The sequence below is a fragment of the Equus asinus genome, chromosome 4, assembly GCF_041296235.1.
Source record: "Equus asinus isolate D_3611 breed Donkey chromosome 4, EquAss-T2T_v2, whole genome shotgun sequence".
NCBI classification, from domain to species: domain Eukaryota; kingdom Metazoa; phylum Chordata; class Mammalia; order Perissodactyla; family Equidae; genus Equus; species Equus asinus.
The window spans coordinates 37,178,794-37,200,583 of record NC_091793.1 but is presented as its reverse complement, the minus strand read 5'-3'; the positions used below and the strand labels follow the sequence as shown (position 1 = coordinate 37,200,583).

General features: G+C 37.6%; 1 protein-coding gene across 14 annotated transcripts in view; it reads right to left on the bottom strand.

Annotated features, from left to right (window-relative positions):
- Positions 1 to 21,790, bottom strand: part of CFAP54 (cilia and flagella associated protein 54) — a 308,554-nt gene that overhangs the window by 187,059 nt on the left and 99,705 nt on the right. For all 14 annotated transcript variants that reach the window (XR_011502650.1, XM_070507105.1, XM_070507102.1 and 11 more), the window contains 4 exons: positions 13,333 to 13,461; positions 11,093 to 11,207; positions 9,000 to 9,089; positions 8,161 to 8,287 (listed from right to left, as the gene is read on the bottom strand). Coding sequence is in view for 13 of the 14 variants with exons in the window: in XM_070507105.1 (XP_070363206.1) it covers positions 8,161 to 8,287; positions 9,000 to 9,089; positions 11,093 to 11,207; positions 13,333 to 13,461 (461 nt within the window). In the remaining variant the exon portion in view is untranslated. The remainder of the gene's footprint in view (positions 1 to 8,160; positions 8,288 to 8,999; positions 9,090 to 11,092; positions 11,208 to 13,332; positions 13,462 to 21,790) is intronic.

Genomic DNA, 21,790 nt, shown 5'->3' with positions numbered 1-21,790 from the left:
CCTGCTATAACATGATAAATGGGATCCAAAAACTTAAATTGAATAAAACGTAGGGTCATATCAACAGAAAGCTAAGGAAACGACTTGAGTCTGCAGAACTAGTTCTAGGAGCTGGGGTTCCAAATTCATCTTAGTCCCAGTGGCGGTTGGCCTTTCACTTCAGTTTTGATGAGGATGATCCTGGATCCTGTGGTTGGTTAGGACTCCAGCCCAGCTGCAGCAATTCCAAGAATCTGCCAGTTAGTTGGCATTCATTTTGGCAAATGTTTTGTCTGCCTGCACTAGGAAGCTTGGACCAATAACCTCTCCTACTTGCTCCCTGAGACTGGTCACCTGCCGATTTCCAACCAGCATGGTCTCCTCTCTACCTCTTCCCTCTCCTACCCCACTAGAACGTTTGACCTGGATGCTGCTATTCCAGAAAGAGACAGGAAGGAGAGGAGGTCATAGATGTACGCTTGGGCTACCATCTTCCCAATCCTGTCAGCATTCTCCTCCACGCTCTGCAGAACTCTCACCCACTGAATACATTAAACGCCTCCACTCCTCGACCTCTTCGTAGAATGCTTCCTCTTAGATCTGACTGCTTTTTATTTTGTTTATGACGTGTTATGAAAAATTTTATGTAGTCAACATTATCATTGATTTCATGGCTTATTCATTGTTTTGATTACTTATATTAGTGCTTTTTTTGACTTGAAACACTGAGTCCCAATGGCTGTCTGCCTAATATTTCACAAACACAACTCTGTTATATTTTATCTGATAGTAAAAATATTTCCTTTTGCTCTTTTTTATTTTTCAAATATTTTTCTTTATTCTAGCCCATTCCAAATAAACTAATCTTATTGGAATTGCATTAAACCAACAAGCTGATTTGAAGATAATAGACATCTTTACAATATTCCATCTGCCCATAGAGTAATGTACTATGTCCATTTATTCAAATCCTTTTTTTATATCTCTTAGTAAAGATGTTTGGTCTTCTTTATATTAGTCTAAGTCCCCTCACAATTCCTGATAAATTTCATAGAAATGGGATCATTTTTCCATTATACTTTCCAGTTGATATATGAAAACTATTCATTTGGCATCTAGCCATCCTGTGGAATTTGATCATTAGTTCTGATAGTTTTCAGTTAATTAACTTGTCAAGTTAAAAAAATTATTTGCAAATATCAATCATTTTTATCTCCACTTTCAGATTACTTCACTGTGGAATTCATTTGACAAACATTTTTGAGATCCTATCGTGTGATAATCACATAAACCCTAATCCTAATTTCTATTCTTTTTTTTTAATTGAGGTAATAATGGTTTATAACATTGTGAAATTTCAGGTGTACATTATTTATGAGTTTTTGTATAGACTGCATCATACTCACCACCAATAGTCTAATTTTCATCCGTCACCATATACATTTACTCCTTTTGTCCAATATCCCACCCCCTCCCCCTCTGGTAACCACTAATTGTTCTCTTTGTCCATGTGTTTATCTTCCACATATGAGTGAAATTATGTGGTGTTTGTCTTTCTCTGTCTGGCTTATTTCACTTAACAGAATACCCTCAAGGTCCATCCATGTTGTTGCAAAAGGGATGGTTTTGCCTTTTTTATGGCTGAGTATATTCCATTGTATATATATATATACCACATCTTTTTTATCTAGTCATCAGTTGATGGGCACTGGGTTGCTTCCACATCTTGGCTATTGTGAGTAACGCTGCAATAAACATAGGTGTGCACAAATCTTTTGAATTGTTGATTTCAAGTTCTTTGCACAAATACCCAGTAGCAGGACAGCTGGATCACATGGTATTTTTATTTTTAATTTTTCGAGAAAACTCTGTACTGTTTTCCATACTCTTTTTTTCTTGGTGAGTCTGGCTAAGGGTTTGTCAATTTTTTTATCTTCTCAAAGAACCAGCTCCTAGTTTCACTGATCCTTTCTACTGTTTTTTCAGTCTCTATGCATTTATTTCTGCTCTAATTTATATTATTCTCTCCTGCTGACTTTGGGCTTTGTTTGTTTTTTCTTTTCTAGTCTGTTAAGTGTACTTTAAGATTACTTATTTGAGACTTTTCTTTTTGTTGAGGTGGGCCTGAATTGCTATGAATTTCCCTCTTAGAACTGCTTTTGCTGTAGCCCATAGAGTTGGTATGCTGTACATTCATTTTAATTTGTCTCCAGGTATTTTTAAATTTCTTCATTGATCCAATGGTTGTTCGGTAGCATGCTGTTTACTCTCCACATATTTGTCACTTTCCCAGCTTTTTTCTTGTAGCTGATTTCTAGTTTCAAATCACTGTGGTTGGAAAAGATGCTTGACATGATTTCAATCTTCTTAAATTTCTTGAGCCTTGCCTTGTTTCACAACATATGGTCTGTCTTTGAGAATGTTCCATGTGCAGTTGAGAAGAATGTGTATGCTGTTGTTTTTGGATGGAATGCTCTAAGTCCATCTGATCAAGTGTTTCATTTAAATCCACTATTTCCTTGTTGACTTTCTGTCTGGATGATCTATCCATTGATGTAAGTGGGGTGTTGAGGTGCCCTACTATTACTGCATTGTTGTTAACTTCTCCCTTTAGGTCTGTTAACAGTTGTTTTATATACTTTGGTGCTCCTGTGTTAGGTGCTTACATATTCATAAGTGTTATGTACTCTTGGTGGAAAGTCCCTTTTATGATTATATACTGTCCCTCTTTGTCTCTCATTTTCTTTTTTATCTTGAAGTCTGCATTGTCTAAATATAGCAACGCCTGCTTTCTTTTGTTTGCCATTTGCTCGGAGTATCATCTTTCATCCTCTCACTCTGAGCCTGTGTTTGTCTTTAGAGCTGAGATGTGTTTCCTGGAGGCAGCATATTGTTGGGTCTTGTTTTTTAATCTGTCCAACCACTCTGTGTCTTTTGATTGGAGAATTCAACTCATTTACATGTAGAGTGATTATTGATACATAAGGGCTTAATACTGCCATTTTTATCTCTTGTTTTCTGGTTGTTCTATATTTCCATTGTTTCTCTTCCTTTGTATTTCTGACTGACACTTCATTTTGGAGGTTTTCTGTGGAGGTTTTCTCAGTTCTTTCTTTTTTTATGAATTGTGGTTCTGCTCTGATTTTTTTTCTAGTGGTTACATTAAGGTTTGTATAAAAGATCTCATAGATAAGAGAATCCATTTTCTGATAGCCTCTTATCTGCATTAGCCTAAGCAGGTTCCATCCCTTTCATTTTCCCCGAGTTATTGTTACTACAAATTATTCTGTTTTGCCTTTGAGTTTGTGACTAAGTTGAAGTGTTTATAGTTTCTTTTGATGCTTTCCTTCTCTTTGTCTTTTAAGTTATGGTTAAGTATTTGCTTACCTGTTCTAAAAGAGAGCTGTAGTTTTCTGATTTTGTCTGTCTATTTATATCCTTGCTCAAAACTTTTTGAGATCTTTGCCTTTTTGTTTCAGATGTGAAGGCATCCTTAATCATTTCTTATAGGGGAAGTCTAGTGGTGATGAACTCCCTCAGTTTTTGTTTATCTGGGAGAGCTTTTATTTCTCCATTGTATATGAAGGATAGTTTCACTGGATAGAGTATTCTTGGCTGAAAGATTTTGTCTTTCAGTACTTTGAATATATCATTCCATCCTCTCCTAGCCTGTAAGGTTTCTGCTTAGAAATCTGCTGAAAGCCTGATAGGGGTTCCTTTGTAGGTTATTTTCTTCTGGGTTGCTGCCCTTAATATTTTTCCTTTGTCATTGACTTGTGCCAGTTTTACTATTATATGTCTTAGAGAAGGTCTTTTAACATTGATGTAATTAGGAGTTCTATTGTCTTTGTGTGTTTGTAACTCCAGTTCTTTCCCCAGGCTTGGGAAATTCTCAGGTATTATTCTCTGAACAAGCTCTCTGCTCCTTTCTTCCTCTGGAATACCTATCATCCTTATGTTACTTTTCCTAATTGAGTCAGATATTTCTCAAAGATTGCCTTCATTTTTAAAAAACTCTTAGTTCTCTCTCCTCTTTCACCTAAAGCAATTCTATATTTCTATCCTCTAAATCACTAATTCTTTCCTCCACAGAATCAGCTCTATTTTTTAAGGATTCTAGATTATTTTTTATTTCATTAATTGTGCTTTTCACTACAAGAGTTTCTGCTTGGTTTTTTTATAGTTTCAATCTCTCTGATACAGCATTCCTTCTTCTCATTAATTTTATTCCTGAGCTCACTGAACTGTCTTTCTGAGTTTTCTTATAACTCATTGAGTTTCTTTACGATAGCTATTTTGAATTCTCTGTGATTTGGATTGTAAATTTCTGTGACTTCAGGGTTTATTTCTGGAGAATTCTCATTCTCCTTCTGCTCTGAATTGCTGTAGTTTTTCATGGTGTTTGATGAACTAATCTTTTGCTAGGGTATTGTGGTAGCATTAGGTTGTAGATGCCACCTGCTACAGCTGGGGGGAAGCAGGAGCTGTGTTTCTGATCCCACCTTGTCTGCTGGAAGTTTTGGGTGCTTGCCCCAGCCAGGAAAGCATTCACCTGGGTGTGTAGATCTTCTGCTGCCTCTTCTTATGGTCACACTGGCTGCTGTGCTTGGTGGGAAGGCCTTACTCACAGGGTCCAATCCTAGGCCACTCCTTGGGGCTGCAGAGGCACTGTGGGCTCTGCCACCAGATGGGAAAGTGATCACACGAGGGTTCAGGGCTGCCACTGCCTGCTCCCACAGTCATGCAGAGATGTGCTCCCATCTTCAGGGCTGCAGTGGTACTATGGTCATTCATGCCAACTGAGAAATCATTCACCCAGGTATGTAGATCCTCCACTGTCTTTTCTTACAGGCACAACTGCCACTGTGCTTGATAGGAAGGGCTTTCTCAAGGGGCCTGAGCCTAGGGCCACTCCTTGGGACCACAGAAGCACTGTGGGCTCTCCCACTGCATAAGAAAGTGATCACATGGGGGCTCAGAGCTGCCATCGCCTGTTCCCACAGTCATCCCAAGGTGTGCTCCCACTCTTGGAGCTGCAGTGGTACTATGGGCACTACTGCCAGCCAGGAAAGTGGTCACATGTGTGCACAGGGCTGTCTAGGGGGGCAGAGGAGTGCTCACCTATCTCTACCACCTCCCTGGGGGCAGTCCATCCGCCTTCAGATGTATAGCTGCATGGGTCTTTCAGGCATCCCATTGTGCTGTGTGGTATCCTCCATTGATCAATGAATGACCATTTAGTTGTAGTGCAAAGGAGGAGAGATAAAAGGAACAGCCATGTTCCTGATGTCATTCCAAGGGTTCTAATTTCTATTTCTTATATTAATTACTGGCAAGAACTTTCAGAAAAATGTTAGATGACAGAAGCAATAATAGCTTTCCTGGTTGTAGAGCTCATTTTAACAGAAAATATTCTTCTAATCTTAATTTGCCAGGAATGGCTGTTGAATTTCAGCACATGACTTTTTAGTATCTATTAAAGGCTCCTGTGACTACTGGTGATGACTATACTTACAAATTTCCTACTATATTTATATTGAGAATAAAATCTACATTTTCACTGCTGAACTTATAAGCTAGTATTTTGTTTTGAATTTTTGTTTCTTATGCTGCTAAATAAGATTGATTCATAATTTTCCATTTTTTATTCTCTTTTTATAAAACTGTGATCAGAGCCTGTTGTGATAAATTTACTAAGAAAATGTATACCTATGTTCTGAAATAGCTTTATGTAAAACAAAAATGATCTGTTCCTGTAAAATATGAAAGAACTAGCCTAAAAAAAATTGAGCTATCCAAATTTTTTTACTGCTTCAATAAGTTCTTATAATTAAAATTTTTCCAGACTATCATCACTTTAGATTTTCAAAATTTAATCACATTAAATTTTATATACTGTTATCTAATATTTGTTAAAACATTTCTAAATTTATGATTATTTTCTCTTTGGATTACTTGTACTGGACTTTTTCTTATTATGCTGGCCAGAAATTTATCTAATTTATTTGTATCTTCAAAGAACTAGCTCTAGCAGTTATCAATTGGGCTATTCTAGAATCAACTTATAATTGATTTTCATTTTTTAATTTTTATTTTCTTCTTTCTGCTTTCTTAGATTTATTTTGTCATTTTTCTAACTTCTTGAGTTCAGTAAAAGTTCAGCTAGTTTTATTTTTCTTGTTTAGTAATGGGAGCTTCTAAAGCTAAGAATTTGTCTCTAACTACTGCTTTGAGTACATTTGCTATGAGAGTTTCTCATCATTATTTTCAAAAAGCTCTATACTTCTAGTTAGGTTTCTGTTTAGATCCAATAATTATATATGCCAGTAATTTATTTTGTTTTAAAATTTCAGTTTTATTGTACTGTAAGAGAATGTGGTCTTTACAAATTTTAGTGTGAGTGATCTATTGAGCTTTATTTTACAGATTAAATATTACCTTTTTTTAATTTAAAGAGTGTTTCAAAATGTGTTTAGCTCAATTGGCTACAAATATTAAATTAATTGTATTAATTACATTATGTACATTTTCTATGTCCTTGTTATTTCTGTCTTTTTTAAAGTCATGTTAAACTCTTTCAATATTGTTATGTTTCTGTCAAATTAGCCTTTTCTTTTGAACAGTTATTGCCATATACTTTGACTCTTTGTAACATAGAAAATGAAAGTTCATGAAATATCTTCATTGTGATTTATAAGAGTTACAGGTAGAATCACCCACTTTGAATGTGAAATGGTGGCATTAAAAAATAAGTAATGAAGAGATTATTCTTTAAATGTGACCAGGACAATTGATAAACTGGGAAAAATAACCTAAAGTTTAATCTAAATCCCCATGCCAAAATTAATTCCATGTAGATTAAAACATTAAATATAAATCATGAAACCATAAAATTGAAAGAAAATACAGCTGCATATTTGTCTGTTGCAGTATGAGAAACATTTTGTACAAAAGTATGTTAAGCATATGAATGTAAAAAGAAAATAGATATTACTATCAAAGTAGAAATCACGGTATTGTGTTTGCCTCTTGTCTATGTTCCTTGACTTGGAGAAGAGCATCCTAAAACATCTGCTCAGCCTTGAAAATTGGAATCATTACCTTTGTTTTGAACCCACTTATATTGCTCAATCTCCAACCTCAGGTGCTTTATTATATCACTGGTCAATGCTTCTAAGACTCTTACTCTGTCTTCTTCTTTCAGAATATCTATTATCCTTAGACTGGACCTCCACGGTCAGCCCTCCAAATGTCACTGCACACTGAAAGTGTCTTCTGATTTTCTTTGGTATTAAGAATATTATTTACAGCTTCTAAACATCTAATTTTGGCTATTTTTTAATTTAATGGAACTTTCTAATTCTGACCAATTCTCTTATTACCATGGCCTGCTTCATCTAATAGAAGCAATTTCCTCTTTTCTTTTTTGAAAATATAAAGCACGTATATTCCAAGCACTTGTTCTAATAAAGGAAGTGCCTATTTTAGGAAGAATATTTTCCTGTACGTTTTTATGAGAATGTTTCTCTTCTGCTGCCTTTTTTTAAATAGACCTCATGTTATTGATGTTTCCTATTACTAAAATGAGATAGAGCTATGCCCAGTGGTGAAAGTAAAGCCTAGTTATTGGGACAAAAGTTGGATTCCTTCAGCCTCTCTCATAACTGCCATAAGACACTACAATTTTCTCTGGGGGCAAAGAGAATTATTCAGGCTTGCAGAACAAGAGATAGCTTTAAGTTTTACTACTTCTATTTAAAGAACTCCCCCTTAACATATACAAATGCAAATCCCAAGAAGTGTCTGCTTGCTACTATAGGGGAATTAGAAAAGCATGGTAAATAACCAAAACTGGACCAAAAACCCTGTGTGAGGGGAGCTGATGGCCTGGAGATGCCATTATCCATCCTAACTCAATAGCAAAAGGCCTAATCTAGTTCTTCCTAGAAATATGAACATGCTCTATTCTTATTCTTTAGTTCCATTGTATAAATATTTCTACGTTTAGTTATTTATTTGTTTAGACGCATAGACACAAATCCTCACTCTCTCCCAGGTGACTACTGTACCTGTGTATACGCCACCCTCTTTTTCACGCACTTTACATATCTTAAAGTGACAATGTTGTTAAATTAAAAAAATCAAAATTGTTAATATTAATAAAATAGATATTATGAGTACCTTTTCAAGAAGTCATGGATAGGATTTGTTATCTCCACCATAAGGTGAAATTTTTCATCATTCATACATTTTAGCATAATTTGTGTAAAGAATTCCAGGAATCTAGGTCTCTGCTTAAATTTCATAACTGTGAAAACAAAGAAGTTCATATATAGTTACCAATATACCAAGTTATTGGTGCTGAAACGTTACCATTGCTAAAAGTCATTTTGTTCCAACAGGCAAGTTTACTAACCTGCTTTTTAGATTTCTCACTTTTAAAAAAATATATAAGAGTAAATATGGTGAGAACTATTATTTTTCTAAGATCAAATTTATCCTTTATGGTCTATATTTCATTATTTTCCAAATATCTCAGTGTTAAGAAAGAGTTCATAAACATTGTCTCTACTGTATACCTAACTAGTTGGGGAAAATATTGTTGACAATTATCAAAATAAGTAGTCATCCTAATTTTTATTATATTTTATTCTGAGCCAAGCAATAATGTTGTTCTTTCTTCATAGCTGAACTTAAAGATCACTAACACATTTTTTAATTCCCTTGTTTTTTGTAAGCTTCATAATAACACCATTTATTATCAAAAACAAGCAACCATCAAGATTCTGTCTTTCCAGATTTTAAATCAGGTACTTATTTAATTTGAAGAGACCTCTTTATCAGGTCTCTTTCATTACTTGACGATCAAGATTCTGCACTACTCTGAACGAGTAAGAACCTAAAATCTTCTGCCTAGAAGGGTGAAATCTTTAAGCAGAAAAACAACAACAGAATCCCCGGAATAAATGATCTTCCACAGTAAGTCAAGTAAACAGCATGTATGCATTTAGGCCACCTACCTTCTCTCACAGCACCTTTGACTGACCAATTTAAAACTATAGGGTAAAGAAATATAGGGTCCTCTGTTCCTAAGAGTTCAGTTGTAACATCTAAGGTTAAAAAAAAAATAATAAGTTGTACATTCTGCTTAACATCAATAATCAAAACTGAAAATTCTTTGGAGGGGATGAAAAAAGAAAAATTCCCAAGTATTCGTCCTAAATTATGTGACTTAAAATATCAATTAGATCATATTTTGGAGATTAAAACAATCCAATAATCTCAATTATTTTCCTTTCATTTTCTTCTGCTAAAAGCCAAGGAGTCCACCGCCACATAGGTGAAGAATTTCCAAGGCATGAGTCTCTCTTATTCATCAGCTGTCGGGTATCAGCAAACCCCAGACTCAGAAACCTACCAATTATATTAACTCCATTTTTACAAAATTATCTTTAAAACACAGTAAAGTATAGAACACACACCCTCAGCCAGGCTGCCTGGGTGCAAATTCTAACCCTGTCGCTTTTTAGTTACGAGACCTTGGGAAGTTACTCAGCTTCTCTGTGCCTCCATTTCCTTATCTTTACAACAGGGAAAATAATAGTACCTTCTTCTTGTGGTTGTTATTTAAGGGTTCTATGGGTTTTAATATGAATAAAACACTTAAAATAGTTCCCGGCAAACAGAAAGTACTGTATAAAACTATTACTTTTATTTTTTTTTTAAGATTTTATTTTTTCCTTTTTCTCCCCAAAGCCCCCCATACATAGTTGTATATTCTTCGTTGTGGGTCCTTCTAGTTGTGGCATGTGGGACGCTGCCTCAGCGTGGTCTGATGAGCAGTGCCATGTCCGCGCCCAGGATTCGAACCAACGAAACACTGGGCCGCCTGCAGCGGAGCGCGCGAACTTAACCGCTCGGCCACGGGGCCAGCCCCTAAAACTATTATTTTTATTATTGTTTTGTTATTGCATCTACTGTTTAGCTAGCACAATTACATGGTGCTTCTTAGTAAATTGGGGCTTTTTGATAATATGAAAATAAGTAATTCACATTTCTAAAACACTTTACTTCTTAAGGAATTATAATTTTTATATGTAGCCAGATAATTACCACTTCCCCAAAACTAGGTTTACTGATTATGGGAATAATAGAGCATTGGGTTCAAGTCATAAATTCAGCTTGAAACAGACATGGAGCATATAAAAATAGAGTGAGAGATTCCAGTCAGGGATCCTGAAACAATCTGAGCCCCCAGATACATCTGAGGTGCACAGTAAGAGAGGAGAGGGAGGGGTACAAATTCTCCAATACAGTCAGTTCTCCAAAGGCCAAGGGGCAAAAGTGGGGCCTTCTACTTAAGAGAAATTTAGGTCCCATTGTTCTTCCAGATTTGAAGTACCTGTTTTTAAAAAATGTGATAATACCTATCATCACCAGAAATTAAATCAATTTCTTAAGCAGATTTCCAAACTCCAAAATTCCACTCGTGTTAATATGAAATTACCATACAGCACAATGATGTAAAATCAAACTAATCTTTCACCTGAGTAGACTGTGGTTCAGATCACTCACACATTAATACCCCTCATGCTACCCCTTTATTTCTCAGTTACATTTTTGCCTTGAGAGCAGGGATTCTCGGTTTTGCACTCCCCTCCCCAACACATTGGCAACATTTGCCTCCCAGTTGGTTGTCACCTGGGGGGATGGTGTGCTATGCATTTATGGACAGAGGCCAGGGATGCTGCTCAACATCCACAACGCCTAGGACAGTGCCCCATCACAAAGAATTATCTGGCCCAAATTGGCAATAGTGTCGAGGTTGGGAAATCCTACTTTGGAATCAGAAGATTTAGACTCAAATCCAAGCCAGCTATGTAATCCTAAATAATCACTTAATCTTTATGAGGCACATCTGTAAAAAGCTGTGAGTAATTCCATATTAATAGAGTATTGTTAGGATTAGTGACATAACGGAAAAGCACTGCATATTCCTTAAAGGGTTTACCAAATGGTAATCTCATCTCGGTCCTTTTAACAAACTATTTTCTTATTTTAAAAAATATAATGCTAAACAGAAGCTTATAGAAAGAAAAAAAAAAAAGACTACATTGCTTTGTGAGTTTGAGTAGGTGTGTCTCCAAAATGACCAGCTGTTCATTTATTTTTTCAGGTAATAATATCTGCTGTAGCTTCTTAGCCTTGCAAGACTTCTTAGAAGAGCCCTAGAAACATGGGTTAAATGTTAGAAAGTACTTCAACATGTATCAACAACTGTCACTTCAAATAACATTCCTTAAATTGATGTTTTCATGCTTTCATACTTGGTAGACAAAACTATGATCTGCACAGCTAAACAATATGAGTTAATAATTAATAATAACAGCTTTTGCATTCTTAATAAATGTCAGACACAGTACTAAGTGTTTTCTGGAGGTTGACCAAAAGATTTCTTCTCTTCCCTCTCCCTTCCTCCCAGTAACTTCCAAATCCCTAACCAGCACCCCCAGTACTCTTCTGAAAGCAGCAGAGAGTATGTCTCTAAAAATACTCAAAAGAAAATTCCCAGGCTGCTCTCAGAAACGTATCCCTGTTTGCTTTTTCTTTTTTTTTTCTTTCTTTTTCCAGAAGGAGCTTCTTTAGAACTAAGCTAATTGCTTTTGCTGCTTTGCCTTTCATTGAAACATAACAGGATCAGAGATCAGTGGATTAAGAACTGGGAGGTCTAGCTCAGGCTCTCCACCATGTTTTGAGCCATCTGAGCCTGAGAACTGACCAGTTAATGTCTCCTGTTCTCCAAAAAAGAAAAAACATCCCCCAAGTCCCTTTAGGCTCAAAGAGACCTTGAGTGGCTATAACAATTTCTGACTCTTATAAATTAGGTATGAGCTTCTCAGTCCAAGGAAAGAGGCAAGGGGCCCTGTCCTACAACTATGTGATGGGACAAGGGGCTGAGTCAAGCCTGGGTGATATAAAGGGGCTGGCTGACGGACTCAGAGTGAACAACACTCGGTGAAACAAACTCTCAAATTGCCTCCAGCTTATTCAAAACCTTCTCTAGACAACCCCCTCCCCCCAAAAAAGTATTATGGCTAAAAAATTCATTCAGTAAAATAGTGATGATTTTTAAAGCTTTTTGTGGCAAACAAACACTTACTTGGAAACTCAACATATAATAGAGATAGAAATGGAGCTACTCCAGTTGAAACAGGCTTGGGGGTAATAGTCTCTATCCCACCCAGTCACTGAACGGGCTTTAAGCAATTCCTAGTGCACCTTGGAAAGCTGATCAACTAAGCAACATTTCAAAATTTGATCTACAAAAACATATAACTGCATAGTTTCAAGGAAAGGCAATAAAACAGGTTCTAGTAAGACCCACGCTTGGGAGGTAGATATTAAAAAGCAGTCTCAACCATTAGCTGTCTCATAAAGAAGACAATTCAAGTGTCACAATGAGTTTAGGAAATCTACTTTGAACACAGCAAAAAGCTCTGACATGGGGGCTGGCCCCGTGGCCGAGTGGTTAAGTTCGGGCGCCCCACTGCAGGCGGCCCAGTGTTTTGTTGGTTCGAATCCTGGGCGCGGACATGGCACTGCTCATCAAGCCACGCTGAGGCAGCGTCCCACATGCCACAACTAGAAGGACCCACAACGAAGAATATACAACTATGTACTGGGGGGCTTTGGGGAGAAAAAGGAAAAAAAATAAAATCTTTAAAAAAAAAAAGCTCTGACATGTTTTCACTACACTCGGTGACCCACACAGAATAATAAATCTTAAATTTAGAAGAGACTTTAGAGAGCTTTTAGTCTGATGTCCAACTGGGTGTAGGAAGCTTTCTATCAACACCTTACTAATGATCAACTAACTAATGATAGGGGACTACTCAGCCTTCTAGCATAGACTCCTTTTCATTTTCTTGACCACAATTAAAAGAAAAAGAAAAAAAGAAGCTATTCACTATATATTATTCTTTTATGTAAATATAAAAAGTTTAAAAATGATCAGTTTTCTTTATTTTTAAAGATTTTACTTTTTTCCTTTTTCTCCCCAAAGCCCTCCCGGTACATACTTGTACATTCTTGTTGTGGGTCCTTCTAGTTGTGGCATGTGGGATGCCGCCTCAGCAGTGCCGAGCGGTGCCAAGCAGTGCCCAGTGGTGCCACGTCCGTGCCCAGGATCCGAACCGGCAAAAGCCTGGACCACCAAAGCAGAGCGTGCGAACTTAACCAATCGGCCACGGGCCGGCCCCTGATCAATTTTTCTAACATGTTTACTAATAATACATGACCCTAAAAAGACTGAACCAAAAAAATGTTCAAAGATGAGAACCAAAAAATAATCACCTCCTCTTGCACTTCTTCTTGGTCAGCAGGCCCAAAAAGAGATTTGCACTTTGAAGTGATGTCCAACATCTTTTTTCCATAATTTATAATCATTACTGCCAGTTCATGTTCCTTCCATAAACGCAGAATCTAAGTAAAAATATTTATTAATTATCTCCGTTGGAAATTCTTGTCTATTTCCAAGTGTCATGCATCATCTTTCATAGATGCATAAATTTCATAAATTCATCTTTCATAAATTCATAAGTCTTACTAATGCTTTGGGTCTAAGAACTCCTCTGTTTTTGTTAAGGAAACTGGAAGTTTACCTCCAGATCATATTTCCTTGAAATTAAAACTGCATGACTCCATTATTTTAAATAAAGAACAAATAACAGGGATCTCATCCATAATGAATCTCCACATCTCTGGGACATGTAGCCATGTACCTTTTGATATAGTAAGTTAACTGTTAAAAAAATATTTCCACTTAAAAGATCCATGTTAAAACAAAAGCATTCTTAAAGGCCACATAACCACTGCCTCTTGCCATGAGTTGCTTTCTATGTGAAATGGCACAAATACTGACCTCATGATGTCTTAGGCGAGCTTTTATATCAGTAACTGATTTATAAGACATTCTGGTTATGGAGTAGCCTAGAGATAAGCTGCTTCTAGAATATTCTCCATGAATCCTAGGGGAAGTAGATACTGTCATCATAAGAAGGGGGAGGGCCTTCTCTGCCACTCACATCCACATTCCTTGTTACTAGTTGTTATTCTTTGGCCTTCTCTAGCCTGGTCCTTTCCTCCCTCGCTAGGGTAACCTTCCACCACTCATCTCCTTGTTCTATAAACTTAGAAAATATTGAGCCAAGTATAAATCCTGATACTCACCGTGATTTCGGAACTTCACACCTTCCTACAGCTGAGGGATTTCTCAGAACAGCTTTCCCGCCTATTTATCCAGCTTTACCTGGTCATTAAAACCCGGGCTCTAGCATCAACTCCAGGAACGCTTCCCTGGCCAGCAATCTGATTTGCACAGACTCTGCTATAGTGAAGGGTCGCATCAAGGGGATACATTCATTGTAAACCCCACAGGGCAATTCTCTAAGCGTATAAATGAGTTTGTATGAATTTGTTATATGTAGATGTATTCTGTTAAGTTGAATAACCTAATATTTAAGATAAGTAACAACTGTTACTTCCTATGCAGGAAAAGATATATTGAGTGGCTGCTTAAAACTAAGACCTCCTAATGCAAGGTGCTATGAACCAGAAACGTTTCTGTGGGACCAGGGCAATGGTGTTCAACTAACGCTGACTGCAGAATAGAATGTGGGGAGGAAAATGGTGAAATAAATTTTGAAAGGGTAGATGTGGTTAGGTCAAGCAGGGCCTTGAATGACAAGCAAAACAGTCCAATCTCATTGTAAGATTGATACTAGAAGGAACAAGTTTTGTTATTAGACAGCAGAAATGAATCAATGCTTGCACTCCATCCAACTTTGCTTTCCGAAATATTTAGGTCCTAGGCTCATAGATAACTGTGCAATCTTTTCCCCTTGTTTTAACATGCCAGCAGAAAATACTAAATGATAAAGAATTGTTCCAATCAAAAGAAAAATAGAGAATCAATTCTACTTAACATACCAAATGGTGAACAGAAATAAAAAGACCATGCCAGATGTTTAGCATAATAATTTTTAAACAATGCAAAAATAATGAAACATTTAAGATGACATGTCTCAGAAGTGGCACTTTATTTGGAATTCTGGCAACTTTTAGAAAAAACACTGCTGCTTAAAGAAGAAAGACTGAGCCATCTGAAAAGATTACCAACTTTCTAAAGAGAACAGAGAAAAGAAATAGAGCCACTTGACTAATTGGGGTTTACATGTCCTAAGAGAAAATCCATCTAAAACTGTGTTTATATCAGATAAATACCTGAGACCTGTAACTCAGGGCTAGTGGAGGGTTCTGGGACTGTTGGTCAGGCTGGAAGAAGCTTCTGAAATGACAGTTCTCAGCCTATCAATTTGGGACAGAACTACATCTAACAGCAAAATTCTGACATTAATACATACTTTACTTTTTGAAAAATGTCCAGAACACATTCAGGGGCATTTCTACAATAACATCAGTTGGTTCTCAATACGATTCCTCAAAGGGGGAAAAGGGAATGGAGGCATGCATGGCAAGTGCGGAAACGCAGAGCCAGCCCCAAGCTGCTGGCTGCTACAGGAGAGAAAAATCGCACAAGGCAGAGAGGGGAGGAATAGTGAATTCAAGAACTTCAGCCTCCACCAGCCCCCAAATGCTGGTCGGAAACCCTACTTATTCTAGGTCATTGCTCTCTCTCATCTTCCACGGGGGCGGTTGCAAACATCTCAATTCTCTGAAACCCGCCTTTACTCTCCACCTCCTCACTCTCAGCAAATGGCCTTGCTTCCTTTCCACAGAGGAAATGTAGGGGAACGACCTTATCCCCTGTGCACAAACCTACCTGTGACTGCAACCATCCTTCCCTCCTGTAAGGGGGAGGAGGAGACTCTCCCGTCTGGACTAACCCCTCCCGCGCGTGCTCAGATCCCACTGCCTCCTGCCACCTCAGGGATCCGGCTCTAGCCGCCCCTCCCTCCTCTCCCAGATCTCCATCCTTTCCCTCTCCTGGCTCCTCCCATTAACAGGCACATGTTGTGGATAAACAGAATTGTCGTTTGGTTGGTTGGTTGGTTTTTAGCAGAAGTCGCTATTGGCAAGTTGCAAGGAACACACTAGCTTGAATAGAGTTTCTTTGTTCTGGGAGAAACACCACAGCAGCTGCTATTAGTTATTTAAATACAAAGTGAGTAGCTGTCCAGTGCCTTGGAAAGAGCATGTAATCTGGCCTTTTCTTATTTGAAAGATACCCCTTTCCTGGAAATACTCATTGATGGAAGGATTTAGGGGGCAAAAGGGAAAGCAGATGAATATATTCTAAAATTAGTAACCTTGGAAGGTGCACTTTTAGCCCAGCTTAACACCAATTAATGTGTGTGTAATTGCAGCATTGGAAATGGAAAGGGGTGCTTCGGATTGTGTGGGACCCCCCTGCTTTCAATGGTTACGCCATGTGACAATGACAGAACTAACAGCAGCAGGAAGATTCCTGAGGTTGGAGACAGGTAGAAATGACAAAACAGCTTTGGACTAATCGACTCTCCAATTCTTCCTCTTGCCTTCTAGAAGCAGGACTGGCCCCTTGGACTAAGTGCACCCTTGAGATTCTTAAATAATTCTCTTCCTTTCTCCATCTACACACTGTCCCCAGGTAATAATATCACCTGTTTCTATTGCTTCAATCGAGTCCATATACAAAGGACTCCTTTGTCTTTATACGCATTGGGCCTCTCCTGAACTCCAAGCCAATAGGTCCAATGATATAATGGGCACCACTTTGGATATCCTACAGGTCCCAAGGTTCAATATATTCAAAACTCATTATCTTTTAGTTCTTTCCCACACAATATTACTGCCCATTCAGGGTTCAACACATAGCACTGTATTCACCCCACTGCCCAGGGCAGATAGCTGGATGACTATTGACTCTTCCTTCTCCTTCCTTTGTCTCCCCATACTCAATAGGTTTCTAGGTTCTCAATTCTATCTCATAAATAACTCTTGAAGCCTTTCACTTCTCTCTCCCACTTTTCCATACTATTTTAGTTTATCATCTCTCACCTTCTAACTCATTCCCTGCCTCAGGTTTCTCTCTCTCTAATTACTAGCTGCTGTTGTACAACCGGAAGAATTTCTTTTTTCTTAAGTGCAAATCTCATTATGTCATCTCCAGGTTTGAAGTCCTTCAATGGCTTCTCTCCAACCTCAGAAGATAGCCATTCATCCTCTGGTAAATGTTTAATGCTCCACTTTTTAAGGTGACTGAAACATTTAATCATATCCTCCATAATTAGAAATAAATCTGATTCTTCTTTTCCCAAACTGTAAAATTATTTCATATTTTCTCACTGATTACTCCCTGAGGTGATCAGTGTTAATAATCCTATATCTGTCATATATTTTTTAATATTTGCCTTTAAGCTTTGTTTATAGTGTCTTGCCATAAAAAATATTTTTAATTATCATGTAATCTATTTATCTTTTTCAGCGTATCTTTTGATTCTGTGCCTCATTGAAAAAGGTCTCTCCTGACCATACAAATATCCTTGAATCCATCTGGGCTTGATTTTGTTTATGGTGTAAGGTAGGGCTCTGAATTTATCTTTAGATGAACAATCAGTTATATCAGCACCCTTTATTAAATAAACTATTACAATAAATTATCATTTTCTCAATGAATCTAAATTCCACCTTTGTCATATGTTAAATTCTTCTGTAGGCCAGGAGCTGGCTATTCCTGGACTCTCTATTCTATTCCGCTGAACTATTTGCCCATTACTCTGTTAACATTGTTTTTTATTGAAGTGGCTTTATGGTAAATTTTAACATCTAGTGAGAAATTTTAAATTATTCAAATCAGTTTCAGAGAAACCTCATTGGGATTCTCATTAGAACTGCATTACATTTAAATATTATTTTAGGAAGGCCTTATATTTCTATGTCAGTAAGTCTTCCTATTCATGAACTTGGTGTGGCCTGCCATGTGTTCAGATCTTATTTTGTGTCCTTCAGTAAGATTTCACAGTTCTTTTATTTAGGTCCTTTAACATTCTGTTAAGCTAAAATACTGTGTATTATAAGTGGTGTATTTTCCGCTCTCAATTTCTAACTAGTTAGTGCTAGTATTAAAAAAAAATCAATTTGTAGGTGTCTTACATATAACCACTTTATAAATTCTCTTTAGTTCTAGTAATTTTTAACTATCTTCTCATGAGCTTTTGAGACCTTTACAATTAAAGATAAATTATACTTTTCTAATATTATAAAATTATTTCATGTCTTTATCTATTGCATAAGACAGAATCTCTACAAATAATGATTCATACTTTAACAGTCAGCATCTCCTGTGCCTGATTTTTAAGGAAATGGCTTCATAAATTTGCCATTTAATATGATATTTGCTCTAAAATTTTGGTAAATGTCTTCACCATTAGTCAATAGCTTCCTTCCCTTCCTAACTTATTTAGAAATTTTATGAGGAAAGATTGCTACGTGTTATCAAATGCCTTCTAGCATTTTTCATGTCATTTAATTACTTTTCTCCTTTAATTTGCTCTTGTAAAAAAATTCAAGTTTTGTTTTAATTCAGACTCGATATTTAATACTTGACAGCAAGACTGTCCCAAGACCAGAAAGTGACCAGATGCTGTCCAGGAGCAAAGAAGGGCGATCAGACAGAACAGATTTGAAGAACGCTACATAAGGCCTCTCTTTGTCCTCAGTAACGTTTTGGGCCCTGAATTCTGCTCTCTCAGATACGAAAATTGCCGCTCCTCCTTCATTTTTGTTCGCATTTTCCCAGTACCTTTGTCTATCCATTTATTTCTCAACCAGTGTTTGTCACTTTGTGTTACGACTGTTTCTTGAAATATATCCATTTGAACCTCACTTTTTAACCCATCCAGCAGTCTCTGTCTTCTGAGTTCATTCATGCTTAGTGAGGTAATTAATATACTTGATTTTATTCCTTCCATCTTAAATATTATCTCTTTTGCTGCCTTCTTACTTTTGCTGAACTAGCCATTTTTCCTCATCATTCCTTTGTTTATTTTTCCTTTCTGTCAATTTACAAGTCCTACTGTGCTTTAAAGTTCTGCTCACAGCTACATACTCCTCTGAGTCATCTTTAAATATATATATATTCTATCCCCAAAATAATAATTTTATACTATACATATTTTTTAAAAACACACAACAGTGCAACAAGAATCTCTACCTGCTCACCCCTCCCTCAGCCCCAAACAGGATGGAGGTTTTAGTTCTAGGTTACTGACAAGTTTTTCTTTCAAGGATGATTCTTCTATTTCAAGAGTCCCTACTTAGCATTTATATTACAAAGTCCTAGTCACACCATTATTATCTATTTAATTTTAATAATACATGTATTGCAAGATTCATTGCTCCCATTATTCCACTCCTTTTTGTCTGTCCCTATCTTGGGATTTCTGTTCTGAACCAACTGTCATTTGATAGAGTATTTCCTCAAGTGTTTTCCTCAGATAAGTACATGAGCAGAATACCTTCTACATGCCTGCACTTCTGAAAATGTTTATTTTGCCCTCATAAATGAATGCTATCTTTCCTGGTTATTAATTTTTGGACCTAGGTCTTTTTCCCTCAGGATTCTACAAACGTTGCTCCAGTATTTTAATGTCTAGCACTGCTGATAAAAAGTTTGAAGCTAATTGATTCTCTTTCCATTGCAGATAACCTGTTCTTCGGGTCTCAGAACTTTAATGTTTGCCCTTATCCTTGGGTTTTAGGAATTTCACCAACATGTGTCTATACAAATGTTCTTACATTAATCCTGCCTGAGACTCAGGGAGCTTATTTCCTTTCTACCTCCAGACCTCCGTAAGTCACCTGTGGTGTTTTTCAACATGGTGAGAGTAACACAATTATTTTGATGTGTGGCCTGCTCTTCCTGCTTGGGGTTCTGACTCCCCCAAAGTGAGTTATTATTTTTCTCTTCCTGCTAATAGTTTATGCTCCCTCAGCATCTACACAGACCAGTTATAAAGGTCGCCCCAACAGTGGTAAACCAGTGAGTGACGGAAGGACTAGGATTTTCTGCTCCTAAGGTCAGGCCGTGAACAGCAGCAAATCACGCCCTCTTTGCTACAGTAGAGGGCAGAGGGCCCCCTGTTGTCAGACCTCCATGGAAGCAAACTTAAGTTCCTACTAAAGTGATGGATCAGATCAGTCCACCCATGAAGAATTCTTCCAGATCCTTGGCCAAATCAGAAGGGTCCTGTGAGGACCACATAAGACAGGAAGACAGATACAGCCCTTCTTTCAGCAGATTCACTGGATTCAGTCAACTAAAGCCTTTGAGGAAACATATTATGCTGGTCCTCAGGTCGAACAACGAGGATAAATAAGCCTACCTCTCCCCCTCTGGTCTCTTGGTTCTTTCTTGTTTCCGAGGTGAATGAGGTCCCATAAAATGCCCTCTTTCCATCCCTCTCCCCACAGCCTAAGATAAGATACCCAGTCAGGCTTTACCAGCTGGCCTACTGAGGCTACTATAACACCTAAAATAGGAGTTTGAAAGTAGAGCAAATCAGGGATGAGTGCTTAAGCTGCCACCTCCCCCAAATTCCACTATCTCTTTACCTTAAAATAAATAAACAGCCTTCTCACAAGACTTTGAGCAATAGTAACATTTCTCTAGTAATTCTTCTCATTAAGCAAAAGCTAAAATAAATTTATTAACTATTTTAATTACTTTCACACATCCTCGCAAAAAAGCAAAACACATATGTGGGAATACATTGATTCAGTCTACAAACAACACTAGGCACACTTATGAATATATAGACCTCTTACAATAACTCTCAAGCCAACAGGTAGGGAATCACAGCCCCACACGAATGATTTACGCCACCTAAACTAGCCTACTCATTTGCAGGCTACACTTGGCCATGAATCCCTAAGTACATTTGCTCACATAACGCTCCATCCCCTCCATCTACAAAGCTGTTCCTTCTCCATCTATCTCAATTCTACTGTTCCTCTTGCTGCAGGGTCATCCTGTCTAAAGTGGACCCAACCCCCCAAAGTCTCTCTCCTTTAATGTTTTTCTTTTTGCCTATAACACACAAACTTTCACGGAATTATATTATAGATGCTCCTTTGTTGTCTGTCTCCCCCACTAGACCATAAGTTCTGTGAGAGCAGGAAAGTGACCTTTTTATTACTGTATCCCCAGTGCCTAGAACAGTGTCTGTCGTGTTATAAGCACTTCATTCATATTTGTTGAATTAATGAATCTGTCCAAACAGCCTTTGATTTGATGGACAGGGTTGCTGTCTTTTTAATGAATTTAAACGCCTATAGGTATGGAGCCTACTCTCCAGATTGTCTCAGGACCCAACAAACGTTGTCCTACATTCAACCAATTCATGAATTCATTTACCTCCTGGTCCCCAGTAGGGATTTGACTTTATAACTCTTCCTTTAGAGAATATCTTAAGTCTCATCTCCTAGGTGAAGCCTTTCCCAGTTGTCCCAGTCCTTACTGATTTCCTGCATGCCTTTTTGTGTCGCCACCATCCATCCACCACCCAAGCTAGAACTCTGTGTTGTCCATGATTTCTTCCTCTTCCTCTCCCTTCCCCTCTCTTCCACCTCCCTGTCCCCCTCCTCCTCCTTCTCCTCATTCTCCTTATCCTTGCCCTTCTCATTCTCCTTCTGTGTCTTCTCTTTCTTCTTTTATAGCTACTCTGGGGTTCTCTCCAACCCTTTGTGCATATATCAACTGCCCAAGACAGTATCTGACACAGATATGTAATCAACAAATGTTTGTTGAATG